Source organism: Nerophis ophidion, linkage group LG03, assembly GCF_033978795.1.
Source record: "Nerophis ophidion isolate RoL-2023_Sa linkage group LG03, RoL_Noph_v1.0, whole genome shotgun sequence".
Taxonomy (NCBI): Eukaryota; Metazoa; Chordata; class Actinopteri; order Syngnathiformes; family Syngnathidae; genus Nerophis; species Nerophis ophidion.
Genome location: NC_084613.1, coordinates 41,185,450 through 41,206,660, shown reverse-complemented (window position 1 = coordinate 41,206,660; position 21,211 = coordinate 41,185,450). Strand labels below are relative to the sequence as shown.

The window sequence follows — 21,211 nt, the reverse complement described above, 5'->3', positions numbered from 1 at the left end:
AGCGTTTTCATTTCGGGCTCCAGTACTCTGGAATGCCCTCCCGGTAAAAGTTCGAGATGCCACCTCCTTAGAAGCATTTAAGTCTCACCTTAAAACTCATTTGTATACTCTAGCCTTTAAATAGACTCCATTTTTAGACCAGTTGATCTGCCGTTTCTTTTCTTTTTCTCCTATGTCCCACTCTCCCTTGTGGAGGGGGTCCGGTCCGATCCGGTGGCCATGTACTGCTTGCCCGTGTATCGGCTGGGGACATCTCTGCGCTGCTGATCCGCCTCCGCTTGGGATGTTTTCCTGCTGGCTCCGCTGTGAACGGGGCTCTCGCTGCTTTATTGGATCCGCTTTGGACTGGACTCTTGCGACTGTGTTGGATCCATTATGGATTGAACTTTCACAGTATCATGTTAGACCCGCTCCACATCCATTGCTTTCCTCCTCTCCAAGGTTCTATGTGGGCTTACCGAGGATGTCGTATTGGTTTGTGTTGTGGTTTGTGCAGCCCTTTGAGACACTAGTGATTTAGGGCTATATAAGTAAACATTGATTGATTGATTGATTATCTATTAAGAAGAGAGCGAGCTTGACCACCACGCATACTTATTGGGTGGGACGTGAGGTCAGAAAAATACAAGCAAATAGGTGCCACATACACTGAATGCAAGATCAATCCAACAAGAACAAAACCGTTTAAAGTAATGTAAAGGAGATAATTATACAAACCTACTTAACCATCCTTCTGACACTTGCATAACATTGATGTTTTGTAATACGTATATCTACGACCTGCAATACACGACAACACAAATAGAAGAGTGAAAAACATTGAAATGGGCATCATTTCAGCAAACATGCTTTGACACTTCTTTCATGTGGGATTTAATAAAAGTCTGTTTAACATTTATTCAACAAATTTCATATTTTTATGCAAATGGGTTAATAATGAAGCAAAGCTGCTACAAGTGTGATTACATCAACAGCCAAATTAGCTTAATTACAAACTATTGTACAGTCGAATGTTCAGTTAATATTTTCAAGTAATTGTATATTCAAACATGACAGCTAGCTTACTATTTGTTAATTAAATGTAAATTCTGGAAAAAAGATAGCTGTTCGAGGTTATATCAACAATATTTTGTTTATATCTACATTAGCATTATTGTGTCAGTTGGAATCTCAGTGACTAACGAAGTGTCAGTATTGGGAGAACTGGCACTAAACATACAATAGCTAAGCGTATAGCTAGCTGGCAACAATTTCACTTGTGGGCATAAATACAGCACAATAATCTTCGATTCACAAAATATAAACAATTGTAATGTTCAGTCTTACTTGTGAAAAGTAATCCCCCGTGACTCGATTCCCACAGTCTGTCGATTTGTGCAGCAAGAATATGCAGCACAATGCCCTGGCATTGTATTCTTCCTTGTTCTTTCTGCTGCTTGAAGGAGCAGATGACTGTTTAAAGATGGCGGGTAAATGTCCTGCGCCCCAGCATTCAATGAGATGTCTATACATGTCTATGAAAATTACGACCAAATAAAAGCGCTGTATCCAGCTAGTTGGCTATCCGGACAACTATGGAACAGTAAGTAGTAGGCCGAAGCCAATATTTTGAAATTACTCATAATGTACTGAATGACTGACTATTAAAGAAGGTAGAGCAGGAGCAAGACCATTTACTCAACCACTATTTTTGTTGAAGAGGTTGCAGGTGAGCATGCCCACCCATTTAAAAAACACGATACCTGTACAGTCCACACAAGATCTCCTTAGCACACTGTTCAGCTACAAATTACGCAACTTGACAACTCAAAATAGCAAATGTCATTTTTTTAAGCTGACACACACACAAAAAAAAATAAAAAATGAGTATATACTGTATACACATTCTAGATTTATAACTATGACTGCTGTATTTAAACAGGACAGTGGCCAAGACGCAATTGTGCACACAATATACAAAAAGAAAAAAACAGTTAAGTTGGCACATTGTGTAAATTGTAAATAAAAAAAGATAATAATTTGCAAATCATTTTCAACATATATTCAATTGAATACACTGCAAAGAAGATATTTAACATTCGAACTGGTAAAGGTTTTTTTATGTTTTTGCAAATGTTAGCTCATTTGGAATTTGATGCCTGCAACATGTTTCGAAAAAACTGGCACAAGGGGCAAAACAGACTGAGAAAGTTGTGGAATGCTCATCAAACACTTATTTGGAAAATCCCAGAGCCGAACAGGCGTATTGGGAACAGGTGGGTGCCATGATTGGGTATAAAAGCAGCTTTCATGAAATGGTCATACATCCATCAATTTTCTATCGCTTGTCCCTTTTGGGGTCACGGGGGGTCCTGGAGCCTATCTCAGTTGCATTCGGGCGGAAGGCGGGTCAATCATTCACAAACGAGGATGGGGCGAAAGTCACCACTTTGTGAACAAATGCTTGAGCAAATTGTCGAACAGTTTAAGAACATTTCTCAACGAGCTATTGCAAGGAATTTAGGGATTTTACCATCTACAGTCTATAATATCTAAATGTTCAGAGGATCTGGAAAAATCACTGAACATAAGCGGCAAGGCCGAAAATCAACATTGAATGCCTGTGACCTCCGATCCCCCAGGTGGTACTACCGTATTTTTCGGACTATAAGTCGCCCCCGAGTACACGTCGCACCGGCCGAAAATGCAAAATAAAGAAGGTATAGAACATATATACTGTATGTCGCACTGGAGTATAAGTCGCATGTTTTTGGAGAAATTTATTTGATAAAACCCAACACCAAGAATAGACATTTGAAAGAAAATTTTAAATAAATAAATAAATAGTGAACAATAGGCTGAATAAGTGTACGCCATATGACGCACAAATAACCAATTGAGAACGTGCCTGGTATGTTAACGCAACACATCATGGCAAGAGTCATTCAAATAACTATAACATATAGAACATGCTATACGTTTACCAAACAATCTGTCACTCCTGATCGTTAAATCCGATGAGATCTTCTTCCTCTAGGTCGCCTCTGGTATGCGCCCCTTCTTTCTGCTGCTCGATTGCTGTTCTCTGCAGCATATTTCACTACGTCCAGCTTGTAATCTGCAGTATATGATTTCCTTTTCGGTGCCATTTTAGTTCAGTCTTTCTCAGTTTTTATAAATTACCGCCAATGTTGAACTGATCCATTTTAATAGCTCCTGCAGTAGCATATAGCATATAGCAGTTAGCATATCATGACCCACAATGCACTTCCGCCATGACCCACCCCGCCGAATTCTTATTGGTTAACATGTGAGTGACTATTGCTGACGTGTGTGTGATGATTGCGGACATTTTCTTCGTCGCTCACGCAAGTTAGATAAATAATATTTGATATTTTACGGTAATGTGTTAATAATGTCAAACATAAGTCGCTCCGAAGTATACGTCGCACCCACGGCCAAACTATGAAAAAAACGTCGACTTATAGTCCGAAAAATACGGTACATTAAAAACAGACAGCAGTGTGTAAAGGATATCACCACATGGGCTCAGGAACACCTGAGAAAACCACTGTCAGTAACTACAGTTCGTCGCTACATCTGTAAGTGCAAGTTAAAACTCTAATATGCAAAGCGAAAGCCTTTTATCAACAACACCTAGAAACGCCGCCGGCTTTGCTGGGCCCGAGCTCATCTAAGATGGAGTGATGGAAAGTGGAAAAGTGTTTTGTGGTCTGACGAGACCATATTTCAAATTGTTTTTGGAAACTGTGCACGTCGTGTCCTCTGGACGAAAGAGGAAAAGAACCGTTCAGACTGTTCGGCGTATTAGTGCCCAAAGCATGGGTAACTTACACATCTGTGAAGGCACCATTTATGACACAGGTTTTGGAGCAAAATATGTTACCATCTAAGCAAAGTGTTTTTTCACCCCTTCTTACTTCAGCAAGACAATGCCAAGCCACATTCTGCACATGTTACAACAGCGTGGCTTTGTAGTAAAAGAGTGCGGGTACTAGACTGGCCTGCCTGTAGTCCAAACCTGTCTCCCATTAAAAATACGTGGTGCATTATGAAGCGTACAATACAAACACTTAAGCTGTACATCAAGCAAGAGTGGGAAAGAATTCCACCTGAAAAGCTACAAGAATTGGTCTCCTTAGTTCCCAAACATTTACTGAGTGTTAATAAAAGGAAAGGCCATGTAACGCAGTGGTAAACATGCCTCTTTACCAACTTTTTTGCAATGTGTTGCTGCCGTTTAATTGTAAGTTAATGATTATTTGCAAATAAAATTAATTTTCTCAGTTTCAACATTAAATATCTTGTCTTTGCAGTGTATTCAATTGACAATAAGTTGAAAAGGATTAGCTAATCATTGAATTCATTTTTTTTTTACGATTTACACAACGTGCCAACTTCACTGGTTTTGTAGGATAAAACTAATTTGTTACTTCATATGACCATTAAAGGCCTACTGAAACCCACTAGTACCAACCACGCAGTCTGATAGTTTATATATCAAGGATGAAATCTTAACATTGCAACACATGCCAATACGGCTGGTTTAGTTTACTAAATTGCAATTTAAAATTTCCCGCGAAGTATTGTGTTGAAAAAGCCGCGGAATGATGACGCGTATGATGACGCGTGCTCGTGACGTCACCGGTTGTAGCGGACATGTTCTTCCAGCACCGATTACGGCTAAAAGTCAGCTGCTTTAATCGCATAATTACACAGTATTCTGGACATCTGTGTTGCTGAATCTTATGCAATTTGTTCAATTAATAATGGAGAAGTCAAAGAAGAAAGATGTAGGTGGGAAGCGGTGTATTGCAGCTGTCTTTAGCAACACAAACACAGCCGGTCTTTCCTTGTTTACATTCCCGAAGGTGAAGCTTTACTATGGAACAGAGCGGTCAAGCAAACTTGGTTCCCGATCACATGTCAGCCAGCATGTTTCGGTGAGAAAATTGTGGTAATAAGTCTGCTCTTACCGTAGACATGAGCGGAGCTCGCGTACTCCTGCAGCTGCGGATTCTCTTACCTCCTCCCACCGGAGACACTGGCGGTCACCACACCCCTCCGACTTTCAGGTACCATATAATCTCACTAAAACACTAGTACCACAATAAGCAGATAAGGGATTTTCAAGAATTATCCTAGTAAATGTGTCTAATATCTGAATCGCTCCCACTGCCCTCGCGTTTTTTTTTTCTCTAGTCCTTCACTCTCACTATCCTCATCCACAAATCTTTTATCCTCGCTCCAATTAATGGGGAAATCGTTGCTTTCTCGGTCCGAATCGCTCTCGCTGCTGGTGGCTACGATGGTAGACAATGTGAGGATGTGAGGAGCTCCACAACCGGTTAAGTCACGCGCACATCGTCTGCTACTTCCAGTACAGGCAAGGCTTTTTTATTAGCTACCAAAAGTTACGAACTTTATCGTCGATGTTCTCTACTAAAACCTTTCAGCAAAAATATGGCAATATCGCGAATTGATCAAGTATGACACACAGAATGGACCTGCTATCCCCGTTTGAATAAGAAAATCTAATTTCAGTAGGCCTTTAAGTCATAAGCGGTAGAAAATGGATGGATGAAGAAAAATATTCAACATTTAGAAAAAATGCTTACTCTCATCTTAAATAATAATACAGTTAGGTTAGTGTGAAATGTATTCATATATTCATTGAGTGAAGGTTTTGTTGTGAATTTAGTTTTTGAGATGCTCTACAATAGCCTTAACAAAAGTGGTTTCTAGGCAACTTCAAAGATGCATTATCCTTTTTACAAGACGAAATTTACTGTAATTGTAGTCGACTAAAATGTTGAGAAATTTAGTTGAATAAAACAAGACCAAAACTAAAACAATTTTAATGACTAAAATGTCACCATAACAACTACATTTTTGTAAAAAAAAAAAACTGACAAAAACTAAAATAAAAACTGCTGTCAAAATGAAGACTGCTGTGAGTCAAGTCCTCAATGGAGCAAATTCCACCCACCGGCTTCCCGCTGATGCAGAAAGAATCCCAAAAGGTGTCATGGCGGATTTTGTATACCCGACAGTATTTGCATCTCCTGTAACTGGAGTGATTGCATTTTGAGGGGTGAGATTCACTAATTTAGATTAGTAGTTAGTTCAGAATTTTTGCTGAGCAGTTTAAAAAAAACATTTAAAAAATATTTGCATAAAGCAAAAAAACTGACCCATCTCATGTTGATAGTGTTGAAAACTTAAAAAATGATTTGTTCAAAAATAATCTTAATAAAACTACTAAATGTTTGTCTTAATAATTACAAACAAAGCGATTATTCGCAATTAAATATTTGAATCGTTTGACTGTTATAATTTAAATGTTGAACCAACCTGATATCCAACCAGACTACCGAGGGTACACTTCCTCTGAGTAGCAACCCATCGAGCAATACTTGTAGCACCAATTCTGCGTGGTTGCGTGACCACAATGTTGCACGAGGCATTTTTCTCACTGTAGTGGTCCAGAATGTACTGTGGCAGCTGGGTGGTCTTGCCGCTACCTGTGGCTCCTCGAATTATGACGACAGAGTTGTTTTCTATGAGAGAAATCAGCTGGAAGGACACACACACACACACACACACACACACACACACACACACACACACACACAAACAAAGTTTAAGCTTCAGCTTTAAGTCAAATGTTTAAAAAGATAATACAGAGCAGATGTACATTTCGTTAAAAGTCAGTGCTGTTTATCTGTTTACCAGTCAATGTTGAGTCATCAACCAACTCGTCAAGTCCTGGTTCATTATGTGTAATAAAAACAGCAAGCTTCAGCGGACGTCGTGGAACTGCATTTTTAATAACCAGTGTGTCAATTCCTTGGAATCGCTTGCCATTTATTTAAACGGTTCTCTTATCGATCCTTCCGGGTGTGAATGCAGTTACGTACGTCTGATCTCAAAATGGTGGAGCCCGATCGCAACAAACGCTCTACAGCTGACTACATTTTACAAGAAAAGACTGCAACAGCGCTACTTGTAATAATTACAAGGCTGCTAATTTATCAAGAAGGCCATGCAAGCAATATGCTGAAACATTTGAACACACAGCATGCAATAATTGTAAATGAAAGTCGTGTTTAACCGCTCCGTTTTAATTCAAGCAGCGGTAACACTATCACGTCATCTGAATACAACAGATCTTAATTAACGCCTCTTCTTATTTTAGCAATATTATATGTTAAAATTAAATGAATGCATTTTCATTTATATGAGCATGGCGAGAGACATATTCTGACTGCCTCCGAGGCGGGCACAGCCCCAGTTCACGTCCGCCGTTAGACGAATGTCATTGCATTTTGGGTTGGTGAATGTTGAATTGTAGTCAGAGAAAATTTCCATGTTTTCCTGCAACCAGATTTTCTCCAAGTCATATTATACAGGTGAAACTCATAAAATTAGAATATGGTGTAAAAGTACATTCATGTCAGCAATTGACTTCAAATGTGAAACCAATCTGTAATATTAAATTATTACATGCAAGCCTTTGTTATAATTTTGATTATCATGGTTTACAGTTTTTTTTAAACTTTACATTTTCTGAGATTTTTAATTCAAAGTTTTCATTAACTGTAAGCCATATTCATCCAAATTTTAACCAATAAAAGGTTTGACATATCTCACTTTGCATGTAATAATTTAATATCACATGCTACTAGGGTTGCAAAATTCCAGGAACATTCAAAACTGGAAACTTTCCATGGGACTTAATGGGAATATATGGGAATTAATGGGAAATTAATGGGAATAAACATTGAATGAAACATGCTAGACCTTGCAGCATGATTATTAGCTAAAGCAACCTGATTTAATGCAAATTCAGTAGAATTTCAACACTGCAATGTGCATTCCTCCATCACATGTGCAGATAATTCCCAGCATGCTACACACTAGTATTTGAGCCCAAGGACGTCATCCAGTCAGGTAATTTTAGACGATATTACTGGGGTAAATATATTTGATCTATGGTTTTTAAGTTAAATAGAGGTTCAATTGCTGTACACTACTCAAGCAGACTTCCACTCAAGCTAGCCAGATGTGCCTGCACTTGTTAAATGATTTTTGGGCCAATATCCCTAGCTAGCTAGGTTTATGTACCACTACAGTCTCATAATGAACCAAAAACATTTCTCTATTAGCCGTGATGCTAAATAGTCATTTATACTAACGTTGGCGATCCGAATTTACCTTTTTTGCGATCTGTAAAGTTCAAAAAGCAAATACTAAATCAAAATGTGTGGTTTCCTCTGCCTTCTGTTCTGCTAGCCATTCTGTTGTCATGTTATAGTTTGATTTAGCGTGCTGATTGAGTATTCATTTATTCATCAAGCCTATTTCTATTCATTTGTCCATCGGTAAAATATTTTTAAAGACTAATACAATTGTTTAGCTGACTATATATATCTGTGTGTGGCATTGCATTAGTGTTTAACAAGAATAAATAAATACAAACAGAATAATGCCACGTACACCATCTGATGTGTGGAGACATTTAACCCCAACCATATCATTATTGGAATTCCCCATTGATTCCTATTAATTTGCATGGACGGTGTCCAACTTTGAATAATCAAAAAATGGTCAATATTTCCCAACTTCCCGAGCTTAACTTCCTGTGGTAAATTCCTGGAAAGTTTCCGTAAAATTACCGGAATCTTTCCACCCCTTTGCAACGCTACATGCTACTAAATGTTACATTGTGTTGTAATTTGCACATGATTAACAATTCTAAAGTTTGTGCCTCTTGAGACCTCTTTGTAAGGTCATGTTACCTGTACACTAAAAAAAAAATTGGTGCTAATCCACCCTTTTTTTTCCCAAATAAAAATTAATAGGAGAAGCATTAAGGAACCGAATCGTTAAGCAGAATCGAAAGGGGAATCTTTCGATCCGGAAAAATCTTATTAATTCGCTGAGCAGTAGGGCTGCACGATTATGGGCAAAACAATCAATATTGAAATCACGATTAATTACTATTATTCATTATGTTAAATAAAACAGTGTTTGGGGGTGTAAACGAGATGCCATCATGAAATTTGTAATCATATAGTCTAATAAAAAGCTGAAGACACATTATCCGTATATTTAAAGACAAATATGTGTTTTTGTTCATTATTAGAGTGAGGTCGACTTTTTCTAATTACACGATGCCTTAAGCTCTATTTTTTCCATTTCCATTTTTCTAAACACTATTTAGCACGATAGTTAGAAGTTAGTGAGACTGCAAGGAGACCAACAGACCCCGAACGGGACAAGCGGTCGGAAATGGATGAATGGAGATCCATAAAGACTTTAAGAAGTGATGTCGTAAAGGAATTTACTATAGATTGGGGCTGGACAATTCATCAAATTCCAATTTCGAACATCGATTCTTAATATTATGAAAATATAATAATCAAAACAAAAACGATTGATGGGCCGCGCAATGTACATGTAAAATTCCGGAGATTGTGACAGAGAAATGGAGGAGGAGTTAATGAGTGAAATGTAGAGCACGTTTACTAGAACGTAGGGATCTCACCATTGTTGCTACTTTTGACACAATGCTAGTATCCCCAATCAAAAATCCCTAAACCCATCAAAAAAAGACATACGTTTTCCACATATATGTAACCGCGGACGGAGTCACATAATTGGGTAATAAATGCGAAATAATATCAGGGAAATTGACTTTAATGTAAGTAAAATGCTGCCAATTTAAGGAGAACAAACATTTGCATGGGAAAATAACATTTCCGGTACACTCATTCATCCCCGACACGCACCACCGCCATGTGCTGGACTAAACAACGTTGAGACGGTCACTTGAAACAGCGACTATACGACATCGATGTAACATCAATCTACAAACAGTGGTCACAACTTGAAAAGTGCTCTCTTCTTTTTAACAGCCTCAAGAAAGTTGTCTCTTTAGTCATTGTTGAGCTGAGGACAACAGCAAAACACGCTTCCCCACCTTCACCACAATAGCACGGCGCCACATGCGGTCTGACAGCACAAACAAAATAAAGTTTTCAAAAAAAGTACCTTGCACAAGCATTATCTACTTAAAGCAGTTATTGATGCACTTACAAAACCTAAAATATTGGTCAAAATTGTCCAAAGATGTATGATTATGCACCAATAAAATGTAAAGATTTTTGCATTCAAACAACATTTTATTAAATTTTATTTGACACAGAAACCACACTCTTGTTGTAAAATAAGTGTATAAGGTCCATCCATCCATCCACTTTCGACAGTTTGTCCGTTTCGGAGTCGCTGGAGCCTATATCAGCTGCATTCGGGTACACCCTGGACAAGTCGTCATTTCATCACAGGGCCAACACAACATTCACACTCACATTTACACATTAGGGCTAATTTAGTGTTGCCAATCAACCTATCCACAGGTCTATGTCTTTGGAAGTGGGAGGAAGCCGAAGTATCTGGAGGGAACCCACGCAGTCACGGGAAGAACATGCAAACTCCACACAGAAAGATCCCGAGCCCGCGTTTGAACTCAGGACTACTCAGGACCTTCGTATTGTGAGGCAAATGCACTAACCCCATGCTGCCCAACAAACAAAACGGAAAAACTATTTTGTTTTTTGTATATTGCTATTTAAATTATTTTTTACTGCTATTATTTTACTTGTTGTGATGTATTTGTTGCTAATTCATATCCATCCATCCATCCATCCATCTTCTTCTGCTTATCCGAGGTCGGGTCGCTGTGGCAGCAGCCTAAGCAGGGAAGCCCAGACTTCCCTCTCCCCAGCCATTCATATCCTTGTTTTTAAACAATATCAAAAGTTGAGTTTGGTGGAACAATAAATATAATTTTCTTTAAATAGATGAATTATTGTGTAAATAATAGTGATTACAAAATCAATCAAAATAAACATGATTATTATTTTTGCCATAATCGTCCAGCCCTACTAAATGTTCACACAATATATCACTTGAACCTTTTTAAAATAACTTTCTAATGAAAAAAAACATTAATCATTTACAAAAACATGATGAAGATAACGTCTAGTAAACAAACTTTATTCCTCTCCAACATTACCACGCGGTTCAGTGCAACAGTCTGCCCAACAAAAATAGATGACTGATTGCTTTCACATCTATTACACAAGCTTTGTGCCTCACTGAGAAGTCAATATGCTGTCACTTAACAGCCTGCATTCAAATCAATAAGATCACGGAACATTTTAGCTATTGTTGCTGTTATTGGGAACACAGAAAGTTAGCAATGAAATAACGAGTGACAATCCCAGTCAACAAACGGTCAGACGTTAAACAAGTTGAGTTAATGTTCCCTACACATTGTTTTACATAACGCCAATGCATGTTTCTTCATGAACAAAACACATTAGATTCAGAGCAGGTGAGTGAAGGAGCTACAAGTTAAACTGTGCTGTGTTGCGCTTTCAAAATTAAAATATCTACATATTTTTGGGAAGTATATCATATTTATATAGCGCTTTTCTCTAGTGACTCAAACCACTTTACATTGTGGAACCCAATATCTAATTTACATTTTTAAACCAGTGTGGGTGGCACTGGGAGCAGGTGAGTAAAGTGTCTTGCCCAGGGACACATTGGTAGAAGCAGGGATCGAACCTGGAACCCTCAAGTTGCTGGCATGGCCACTCTATCAACTGAACTATACCACAATATAATTTTTGGGTGAGACAAATCAGTCTTTCTCCATTAGGGCTGTAAGAGTTTGAGGAAAAACCTAATTGTGTTTTTTACTTTTAGACTGTCAATCAACATTCTTGTCTTAAAGTACCACACAGAATATGCAATAATTTACTTTCACAAATATTTGGCTTTATGCAGAAAAACAGAGCTCTTGTCAACATCATGCTCTTTAACTGAAGAAATATTCAGTTAAAACTGTACAGTGCTTGTAATGTAATATGTAACAATGCAAGTAACCATTTAAAAATAATTGTTTACCACTGTACTGTCATTGGAAGGTAAATAATTTTGTTGTTCTAAATGAATAACCAAGAACAATTTACTCATTTCTGTAAGCAAAAATGTAACCTAGAGATATGAAACATCTTAAAGTGCATTTTTTTTGCGGAATGTAAAAATTAGGTCGGACTTTGTTTTTTTTATTGCTATTATGTGGTCGCGACAACATTTTTTCTCAATTGTCCGTATCGATGGGCTCATATCGCCGTTAAGACTTGAAGCTGAAAAATTCCCACAACGGGACGGTTGGCTTCATAGTCTGTTTCCCCCAAATACGTCTTGGTTTAAAGCATTTCTCACCAGCGAGTCGCGAGGCTCTCTGTACTGAGAAGTGAAGTGAATTATATTTGTTTAGCGCTATTTCTCTAGTGACTCAAAGAGCTTTACATAGTGAAACCCAATATCTAATTTTTACATTTAAACCAGTGTGGGTGGCACTGGGAGCAGGTAGGTAGAGTGTCTTGCCCAAGGACACAACGGCAGGGACTAGGATGGCGGAAGCGGGGATCGAACCTGCAACCCTAAAGTTGCTGGCATGGCCGCTCTACCAACCGAGCTATACCGCCCCCTTTCGTTTCAGGCTAAGACGATGATTGTTAATGACTGAAAAGAGGGGTCACTCTGTTCAGCTATTTCCGGTGTTAAACATGCTCAGGTGTTGAGAGGGAAGCACAAAGTAAGATGTTTTTCTTCCTGTTTTAAGCGAGAGACTAAAACGCAAAGCTCTATAATTCTGATTGGCCAACATGTCTGTCACTTAAATGCCATTCAACAGCGACGGGGAAAAAATAGAAGAAGAAAAAAAATCAGCCTTTTGCAGTTCTTAATCGCCCTAATTAAAACCTCGATGTCGATTCTAATTTCAGTTAATCGTGCAGCTCTAGTCTCCAATATTGTCCACACCAGTCACCAACTAATAAAAGGAGTGTGGTATTAAACGCAAGCCGAGACATGGCCTTGGCCAATAATACTTTTGAAGATATATTAACCTACAAATTATTGCCGATAAATTATATTTTATTTATTTATTTATTTTTATCAAACCAAATTAACCAATGATGTAATAAATAATAAGGCATGTATATCTTTTCAAAAGCAATAAACTTTTATTTCTCTTGTATTTTAACTCTGTAATTGGGATGAAAAAAATTAAATCAAGTTAAATAAACCAAACAATAAATAAAATGTATTTGGCTTGCAAAATTTTGCACTTGAATAAAAGTTACAACCAAAAGCAATAAAATACACTTTTACCAACCAATATCTTAAGAAGGGGGTGGGGTGAAGGATCAAATATACACAAACATCCATCCATCCATCCATCTTCTTCCGCTTATCCGAGGTCGGGTCGCGGGGGCAGCAGCCTAAGCAGGGAAGCCCAGACTTCCCTCTCCCCAGCCACTTCGTCTAGCTCTTCCCGGGGGATCCCGAGGCGTTCCCAGGCCAGCCGAGAGACATAGTCTTCCCAACGTGTCCTGGGTCTTCCCCGTGGCCTCCTACCGGTTGGACGTGCCCTAAACACCTCCCTCGGGAGGCGTTCGGGTGGCATCCTGACCAGATGCCCGAACCACCTCATCTGGCTCCTCTCGATGTGGAGGAGCAGCGGCTTTACTTTGAGTTCCTCCCGGATGACAGAGCTTCTCACCCTATCTCTAAGGAAGAGCCCCGCCACACGGCGGAGGAAACTCATTTCGGCCGCTTGTACCCTTGATCTTATCCTTTCTGTCATGACCCAAAGCTCATGACCATAGGTGAGGATGGGAACGTAGATCGACCGGTAAATTGAGAGCTTTGCCTTCCGGCTCAGCTCCTTCTTCACCACAACAGATCGGTACAACGTCCGCACTACTGAAGACGCCGCACCGATCCGCCTGTCGATCTCACGATCCACTCTTCCCCCACTCGTGAACAAGACTCCTAGGTACTTGAACTCCTCCACTTGGGGCAGGGTCTCCTCCCCAACCCGGAGATGGCACTCCACCCTTTTCCGGGAGAGAACCATGGACTCTGATTTGGAGGTGCTGATTCTCATTCCGGCCGCTTCACACTCGGCTGCGAACCGATCCAGTGAGAGCTGAAGATCCCGGCCAGATGAAGCCAACAGGACCACATTGTCTGCAAAAAGCAGAGACCTAATCCCGCGGCCACCAAACCGGAACCCCTCAATGCCTTGACTGCGCCTAGAAATTCTGTCCATAAAAGTTATGAACAGAATCGGTGACAAAGGGCAACCTTGGCGGAGTCCAACCCTCACTGGAAACGTGTCCGACTTACTGCCAGCAATGCGGACCAAGCTCTGACACTGATCGTACAGGGATCGGACTGCCATAATAAAACAGTCCGATACCCCATACTCTCTGAGCACTCCCCACAGGAATCCCCGAGGGACACGGTCGAATGCCTTCTCCAAGTCCACAAAGCACATGTAGACTGGTTGGGCAAACTCCCATGCACCCTCAAGAACCCTGCCGAGAGTATAGAGCTGGTCCACAGTTCCACGACCAGGACGAAAACCACACTGTTCCTCCTGAATCCGAGGTTCGACTATCCGGCGTAGCCTCCTCTCCAGTACACCTGAATAAACCTTACCGGGAAGGCTGAGGAGTGTGATCCCACGATAGTTGGAACACACCCTCCGGTCCCCCTTCTTAAAGAGAGGGACCACCACCCTGGTCTGCCAATCCAGAGGTACCGCCCCCGATGTCCACGCGATGCTGCAGAGTCTTGTCAACCAAGACAGCCCCACAGCATCCAGAGCCTTAAGGAACTCCGGGCGCATCTCATCCACCCCTGGGGCCTACCACCGAGGAGCTTTTTAACTACCTCAGCAACCTCAGCCCCAGAAATAGGAGAGTCCACCACAGATTCCCCAGGCACTGCTTCCTCATAGGAAGACGTGTTGGTGGGATTGAGGAGGTCTTCAAAGTATTCCTTCCACCTATCCACAACATCCGCAGTTGAGGTCAGCAGAACACCATCCGCACCATACACGGTGTTGACAGTGCGCTGCTTCCCCTTCCTGAGGCGGCGGATGGTGGTCCAGAATCGCTTCGAAGCCTGTCCGGAAGTCATTTTCCATGGCTTCCCCAAACTCTTCCCATGTCCGAGTTTTTGTCTCTGTGACCGCTGAAGCTGCACACCGCTTGGCCTGTCGGTACCTGTCCACTGCCTCTGGAGTCCTATGAGCCAAAAGAACCCGGTAGGACTCCTTCTTCAGCTTGACGGCATCCCTCACCGCTGGTGTCCACCAGCGGGTTCTAGGATTACCGCCACGACAGGCACCAACTACCTAGCGGGCACAGCTCCGATCAGCCGCCTCGACAATAGAGGTGCGGAACATGGTCCACTCGGACTCAATGTCCAGCACCTCCCTCGTGACATGTTCAAAGTTCCTCCGGAGGTGGGAATTGAAACTTTCTCTGACAGGAGACTCTGCCAGACGTTCCCAGCAAACCCTCACAATGCGTTTGGGCCTGCCAGGTCTGTCCGGCATCCTCCCCCACCATCGCAGCCAACTCACCACCAGGTGGTGATCGGTAGAAAGCTCCGCCCCTCTCTTTACCCGAGTGTCGAAAACATGAGGCCGCAAATCCGATGACACAACTACAAAGTCGATCATGGAACTGCGGCCTAGGGTGTCCTGGTGCCAAGTGCACATATGGACACCCTTATGTTTGAACATGGTGTTTGTTATGGACAAACTGTGACGAGCACAGAAATCCAATAACAAAACACCACTCGGGTTCAGATCACAAACATAACAAATTGAATACCAAAATTAAGTATTGGCAAAATTGCACTTCAATATTTAACATTTATGCAGAGGTAGAGTTATACATTACTTAACTTTCAATCAAGTTCAGACTTTCTTAAACAAAAGCACAAAGTAACAATATAAACATTACAGTTTAAACAAACGTATTAACAGGTCCAACCTTGAGACCTCTGATTTTGGGAGGTGGGGGGAGTGGTGGGGTCGTGGCATATATATATATATATATATATATATATATATATATATATATATATATATATATATATAAGTATATATATATATATATATATATAAAAGTCAATATATATATATATAAAAGTCAAGTATTTCTTATATATATATATATTATATATATATATATATATATATATATATATGTATAAGAAATACTTGACTTTTAGTGAATTCTAGCTATATATATTTTTTTTTCTATATAAATAAATAAAATACTTGAATTTCAGTGTTCATTTATTTACACATATACACGCACATAACACTCATCTACTCATTGTTGAGTTAAGGGTTAAATTGTCCATATTCTCGGTCACTATTTTTCTAACCATATGCATGCACAGCTAGACTCTCTGGCGGTAGTGTATGAGAGAAGAAGACTAGCAAAACTCCTAGCCATTATGGACAACACCTCCCACCCACTACACTCGGACCTTGCGGAGAGAATGAGCACGTTTAGTGGAAGGCTCAGACTCCCAAAATGTAACACGGAACAACACAAGAGGTCCTTCATACAGACAGCCATCAGACTGTATAATGTATATAATGCATTCGTTGACTGCAATTAAATGTAGAATATATTTATATTATTCATATATTATATAATATATATATATATATATATATATATATATTATATAATATATATATAATATATTATATATATTACTTATTATTATCATTGGTTATTGTGAGCGAACTGTGGTGCTGAATTTCCCCCAGGTCTCAATAAAGTACATTCTATTCTATGTACAGTAGATGGCAGTATTGTCCAGTTTAAGAGTCACAGCATTGCTGTTTACGGCAGAAGAACTGCTTTACGGTAGACGAAAACGTTAATGAAATTTCCTAACAATAAACCCACATAAGAAACCAAGAACTCGCCCTTGATCATTCTACAGCTATGTCATTGGGAAGACACACAGTTTATAATGTGGAAAAGCGGACGTGAAAACAGGCTGTTGAAACGTCACTCAGGTCCGCATGGAGCTGGAGGGGTCGTGGCTTCCAGCTCCGCCTGACATTCGGGAGATTTTCGGGAGAAAATTTGTCCTGGGAGATTTTCAGGAGAGGCGCTGATTTTCGGGAGTCTCCCGGAAAATCCGGGAGTGTTGGCAAGTATGGGTCATGTGCAAAACAAAATTAAGTTTGGCCGATTTCAAGTGAGGAACACCGACATGGCAACATGACATCAGTTTTTTTTAAATGATTGTTTTATAACAGTATTAAATGGCAGCATGTCTTTCATGATGTATTTAACCACATTTTCTGTGAGCACACACCATTTTACACTGTTTTGTTTACACTGACCCGGCTTGTACACAAAGTGAGTGCAAAGTGACTGCGGACTGTCGAGTGGTTGTGTTTCAAGTGGGCGTGCAGGTTTGTTGTCGTGGCACCCATTTGGCAAACTGGCTTCACGGTGTTTATAGGCTCATCTGGTTCCAAATGTTTAAACTGAACTATTACCACATTGATGTGGTGGCATTTGGTTTTGTGATTATTTTGACCGTGTTAGCTGCAATATGTTAACAAGTTGCACTGCGTGATGCCAACGGGCCAGCGTCGCTGCAAAAAGAGTCAAAGACACTTAATGTGGATAAGATAATTCAGACCCTTTTTTTACATTCCACTATGGTAAAAACATTTGTAGCCGCTAAAAGCCACAATTAATGTTAGTGTTAATATTAATTCTTAAATTTGGTGTGGTGATGAAGTTTTGTGCTCATGGCGTGGACAGGCTTGCTCTTCACAAGGCTGTTCTTACTGGCACGGTTATGTAAATAGTTTGCTAGATATGAAGAGGAGCCTGTTTTTTAAACATCATTGTATACGATCACCCTCATTTAATCTTGGCAGCCAAAGTAGTAATTATGATTAAAATATGAATAATTATTAGGGATGTCCCGATCAGATATTGATATCGGAAATCCGTCCGATATTACCCAAAAAAGTGAATATCGGATTTTATCGGACTGAATCTAAAAACTCTGATATAAGCGCTCCGATATAACCTGTCCATTTACCGCTGCAGGACTTCTATATTAGGTGACTGGTTTGATCACACTCCAACACGTTGGTGCCGGCCGCGGAAGAAGAGCGTCTCTGATCCAGCATGCACGTGATCACAATGACAACGCGTGTGCTTGCAGCTAAGTGCAGTAATGTCGGCTGTGTAGAAGTATTTTAACGTAAACTCGGACAAAGACGTTGCCGCTAAATTTGTCAGGCGCAAGTGTCCCGTGCAGGGACAGAACCGGCAAGGTTCAATACAAGCAACCTCATCACACATTTTTAAAAAACACCACAAAAAAGAACATGAGGATTTTCGCGAGAACAGCAAGGCAAAGCAACAAACCTCTGGCTCGCTTCAGCAACCCACGCTGGCCGAAAGCTTTTCAAGACGTGACAAACTACCACGTGACAGGAAAAATGCAATGGCCATAACAAAAAAGATAGCCCAGTTTATTGTGCTTGATGACCAGCCCCTGTCGGTGGTGAGTAATGTCGGGTTTAAACGCTTAATGGAGCACCTCGAACCTCGCTACTTTATTCCTAGCCGCCACTAAATTGTAGACAAAACTATACCCCAGATGCAAGAAGAGGTTAGAAAGTGTATTGCCGCAGTGAAAGGCTCTTCAGCACAGCGTCAATTATCATTGAGGAGCACAGAGCAGGCTGACAGCAAAGCATGCCGAAATGCTTATCTTCTTAAAAAAAAATCTCCAAATTCTGCTCGGACTGCAGAAAGTGGAGAAGGAGGAGGAGGAGTAGTAAGGGTAGTCAGCACTGACTGATTATTATTTGTTTTATGCTCTTGTTATTAGAGTGATATGTTTATTGTGTTTACACTATTCTTCAGTGAAGACTAAGAGTAATTACTACATTGTTTTGGGCAAAGTCAGCCAGTGAAACTGGAGCTGTGAACTCTTAACTTAGAGCAGTTAGACAGTGGACAATATTGTGTTGTTTATTTCCCTGGCCACAGTTGTTTCCAACAATTGTTTGCACTTTAAAACGTTTTTTGTTTTTTTTGGATTGGATTTATTTAGGTTATTTTTCAGGGTCTTCTAATTTATTCTATTCAATTGTATAATTATGTTGGTATTAGTGGCTATTTTGCACTATAAATATAACATTTTGTTTTTATTGGATTTGTTGAGGTAATACTCTTATGTTGAAGGTTAAAATTGATGTAACCAATTGGTTAATAATAAATGGGTCAGTTTTTCCTATACCTACTCTTGCTGACTATTGTTTTCTGTTTTAACACGACACCATCAGTAACAGTAACATCACTTTATCAAGCCTTTTCTAACATTCCACACAACAAAATAAGGAATAAATATATGTATGATTCGTGCCCATATCGTATCGTATTGATACCGGTATCGGCCAATACTCAAGGCTACAATATCAGTATCGTATCGGAAGTGAAAAAGTTGTATCGGGACCTTCCTAATAATTATGTAGCCTTGCTAAGCAGCATGAAACAAAAACATCCTTAAAAGGAGCACAGTGACTTACTGTTCAAAGTAAAGCAAAGTGAGCTTCAAAATAAAATCATTTTAAGCTTTCGGGGAAATGTAGTCAAGACATACATCAAATTGCCACTGAATCTCTGTTAGATAAGAATACAAATTATAGAACAAACTAATCAAAATATAAGTATGCACAAACGTAGGAAAAATGTCAACAAACTGCCGCATGTTAAACAACTTAATTGCTGTCAATTCTCTTTAGCTCTTAGGCCAATGTCACAAGTAAATGTGCAAACACTGGCTATTTTGGTTTCAATAATGTGTATAACCACTTATGTTGTTATGAGTCAGCTAGTCTGAAGGGCCATCAATTTAAAGATGTTCAACTGTGCTAAAGAGAATACATTAATTCCTCAAAATCTGACCTCTTGACTTTAATACCCTGTCGTAAAAAAAGATACTTTTCCATGTGTAACACTTTAGTGATGAGATGTTAAGATAAGTGATGCTCCGATCAGAGTTTTATGCTGCTGATTCCAATTATGCAGGAGATCGGCCAACAACAATACCAATCACATGTATTAAATGTACATTTTTCAATTTACTTATGTTGAGTGCAATTGACTGATAAGATAATACTTTAAGTAGTTATGCAATCTTTTATTACATCCAATTTTTTGAGCAAAACAGTCAATAATACACAGTTAATTAAAGTCTTTTGGATTTCAGATATAGATATATATATATATAGATATAGATATATATATATATATATATATATATATATATATATATATATATATATATATATATATATATATATATATATATATATATATATATATATAAGGAATTAAAGGACTTTGAGAACGACACGCTCAAAATGATACAATCAGTCAAATTTAAGCCAGCCCGCAACCCATTCCTCACCAAGCTGAAAAATGACACGGAGCGCATCAAGAAAGTAAGCAACCTCATCATGGCCGCCGATAAAACCACAAACTTCTACAGAATGGACATACCAGAACATAACACTTTACTGGACAAAAGCATCACCAAATCATACAAAAAAGCGCAACCCAACACTTTACAGAACATCCACCTGGAAAACAACCGGATCGCAACCGAACTGGATATTGAGGACAGGGTGGACGCCACAGCCAACAAAGAAGCCTTCATCACATTGAAGGACAACAAACCCAACTTCGCAAATAACCCAACATGCCGACTAATAAACCCAACTAAATCTGAAAAAGGAAAAATCAGCAAAATAATCCTGGACAGAATCAACACAAAAATCAAGGACAAAACACCACTCAACCAATGGAGAAATACAGCAGCAGTAATCAAATGGTTTAACAACATCCAAGACAAACAACAACACAACTTTATCTCCTTCGACATCGAAGAATTTTACCCTTCCATCACGCAAGACTTCCTGACCCAAGCACTAAACTTCGTCTCGGACTACTACTCAATCACAGGCAACGAAAGAAACATCATCATCCACGCAAAGAACTCCATACTCATAAGCAACAGTAAACCATGGAAAAAAAAAAAAACAATTCAACATTTGACGTTACTATGGGGAGTTTTGACGGAGCAGAAACGTGTGAACTCGTTGGGAGTTCCATCCTCTCCCAGCTTGCTAGCCTCAACCTGAACCTTGGTATTTACCGTGATGACGGACTGGCAGTGTGCCGCGCCTCGCCAAGGAGCAGCG

At 39.7% G+C, this 21,211-nt stretch overlaps 1 protein-coding gene across 5 annotated transcripts in view; it reads right to left on the bottom strand.

Annotated features, from left to right (window-relative positions):
• The window catches only part of tdrd9 (tudor domain containing 9), a 116,916-nt gene that overhangs the window by 62,547 nt on the left and 33,158 nt on the right, over nt 1-21,211 (bottom strand). For 4 of the 5 annotated variants that reach the window (XM_061895204.1, XM_061895207.1, XM_061895205.1 and 1 more), the window contains exon 4: nt 6,355-6,576. In XM_061895204.1, the coding sequence (XP_061751188.1) occupies nt 6,355-6,576 (222 nt within the window). Of the gene's footprint in view, nt 1-6,354; nt 6,577-21,211 lie in introns of those variants that run through there. The other variant, XM_061895209.1, reaches the window with a different exon arrangement.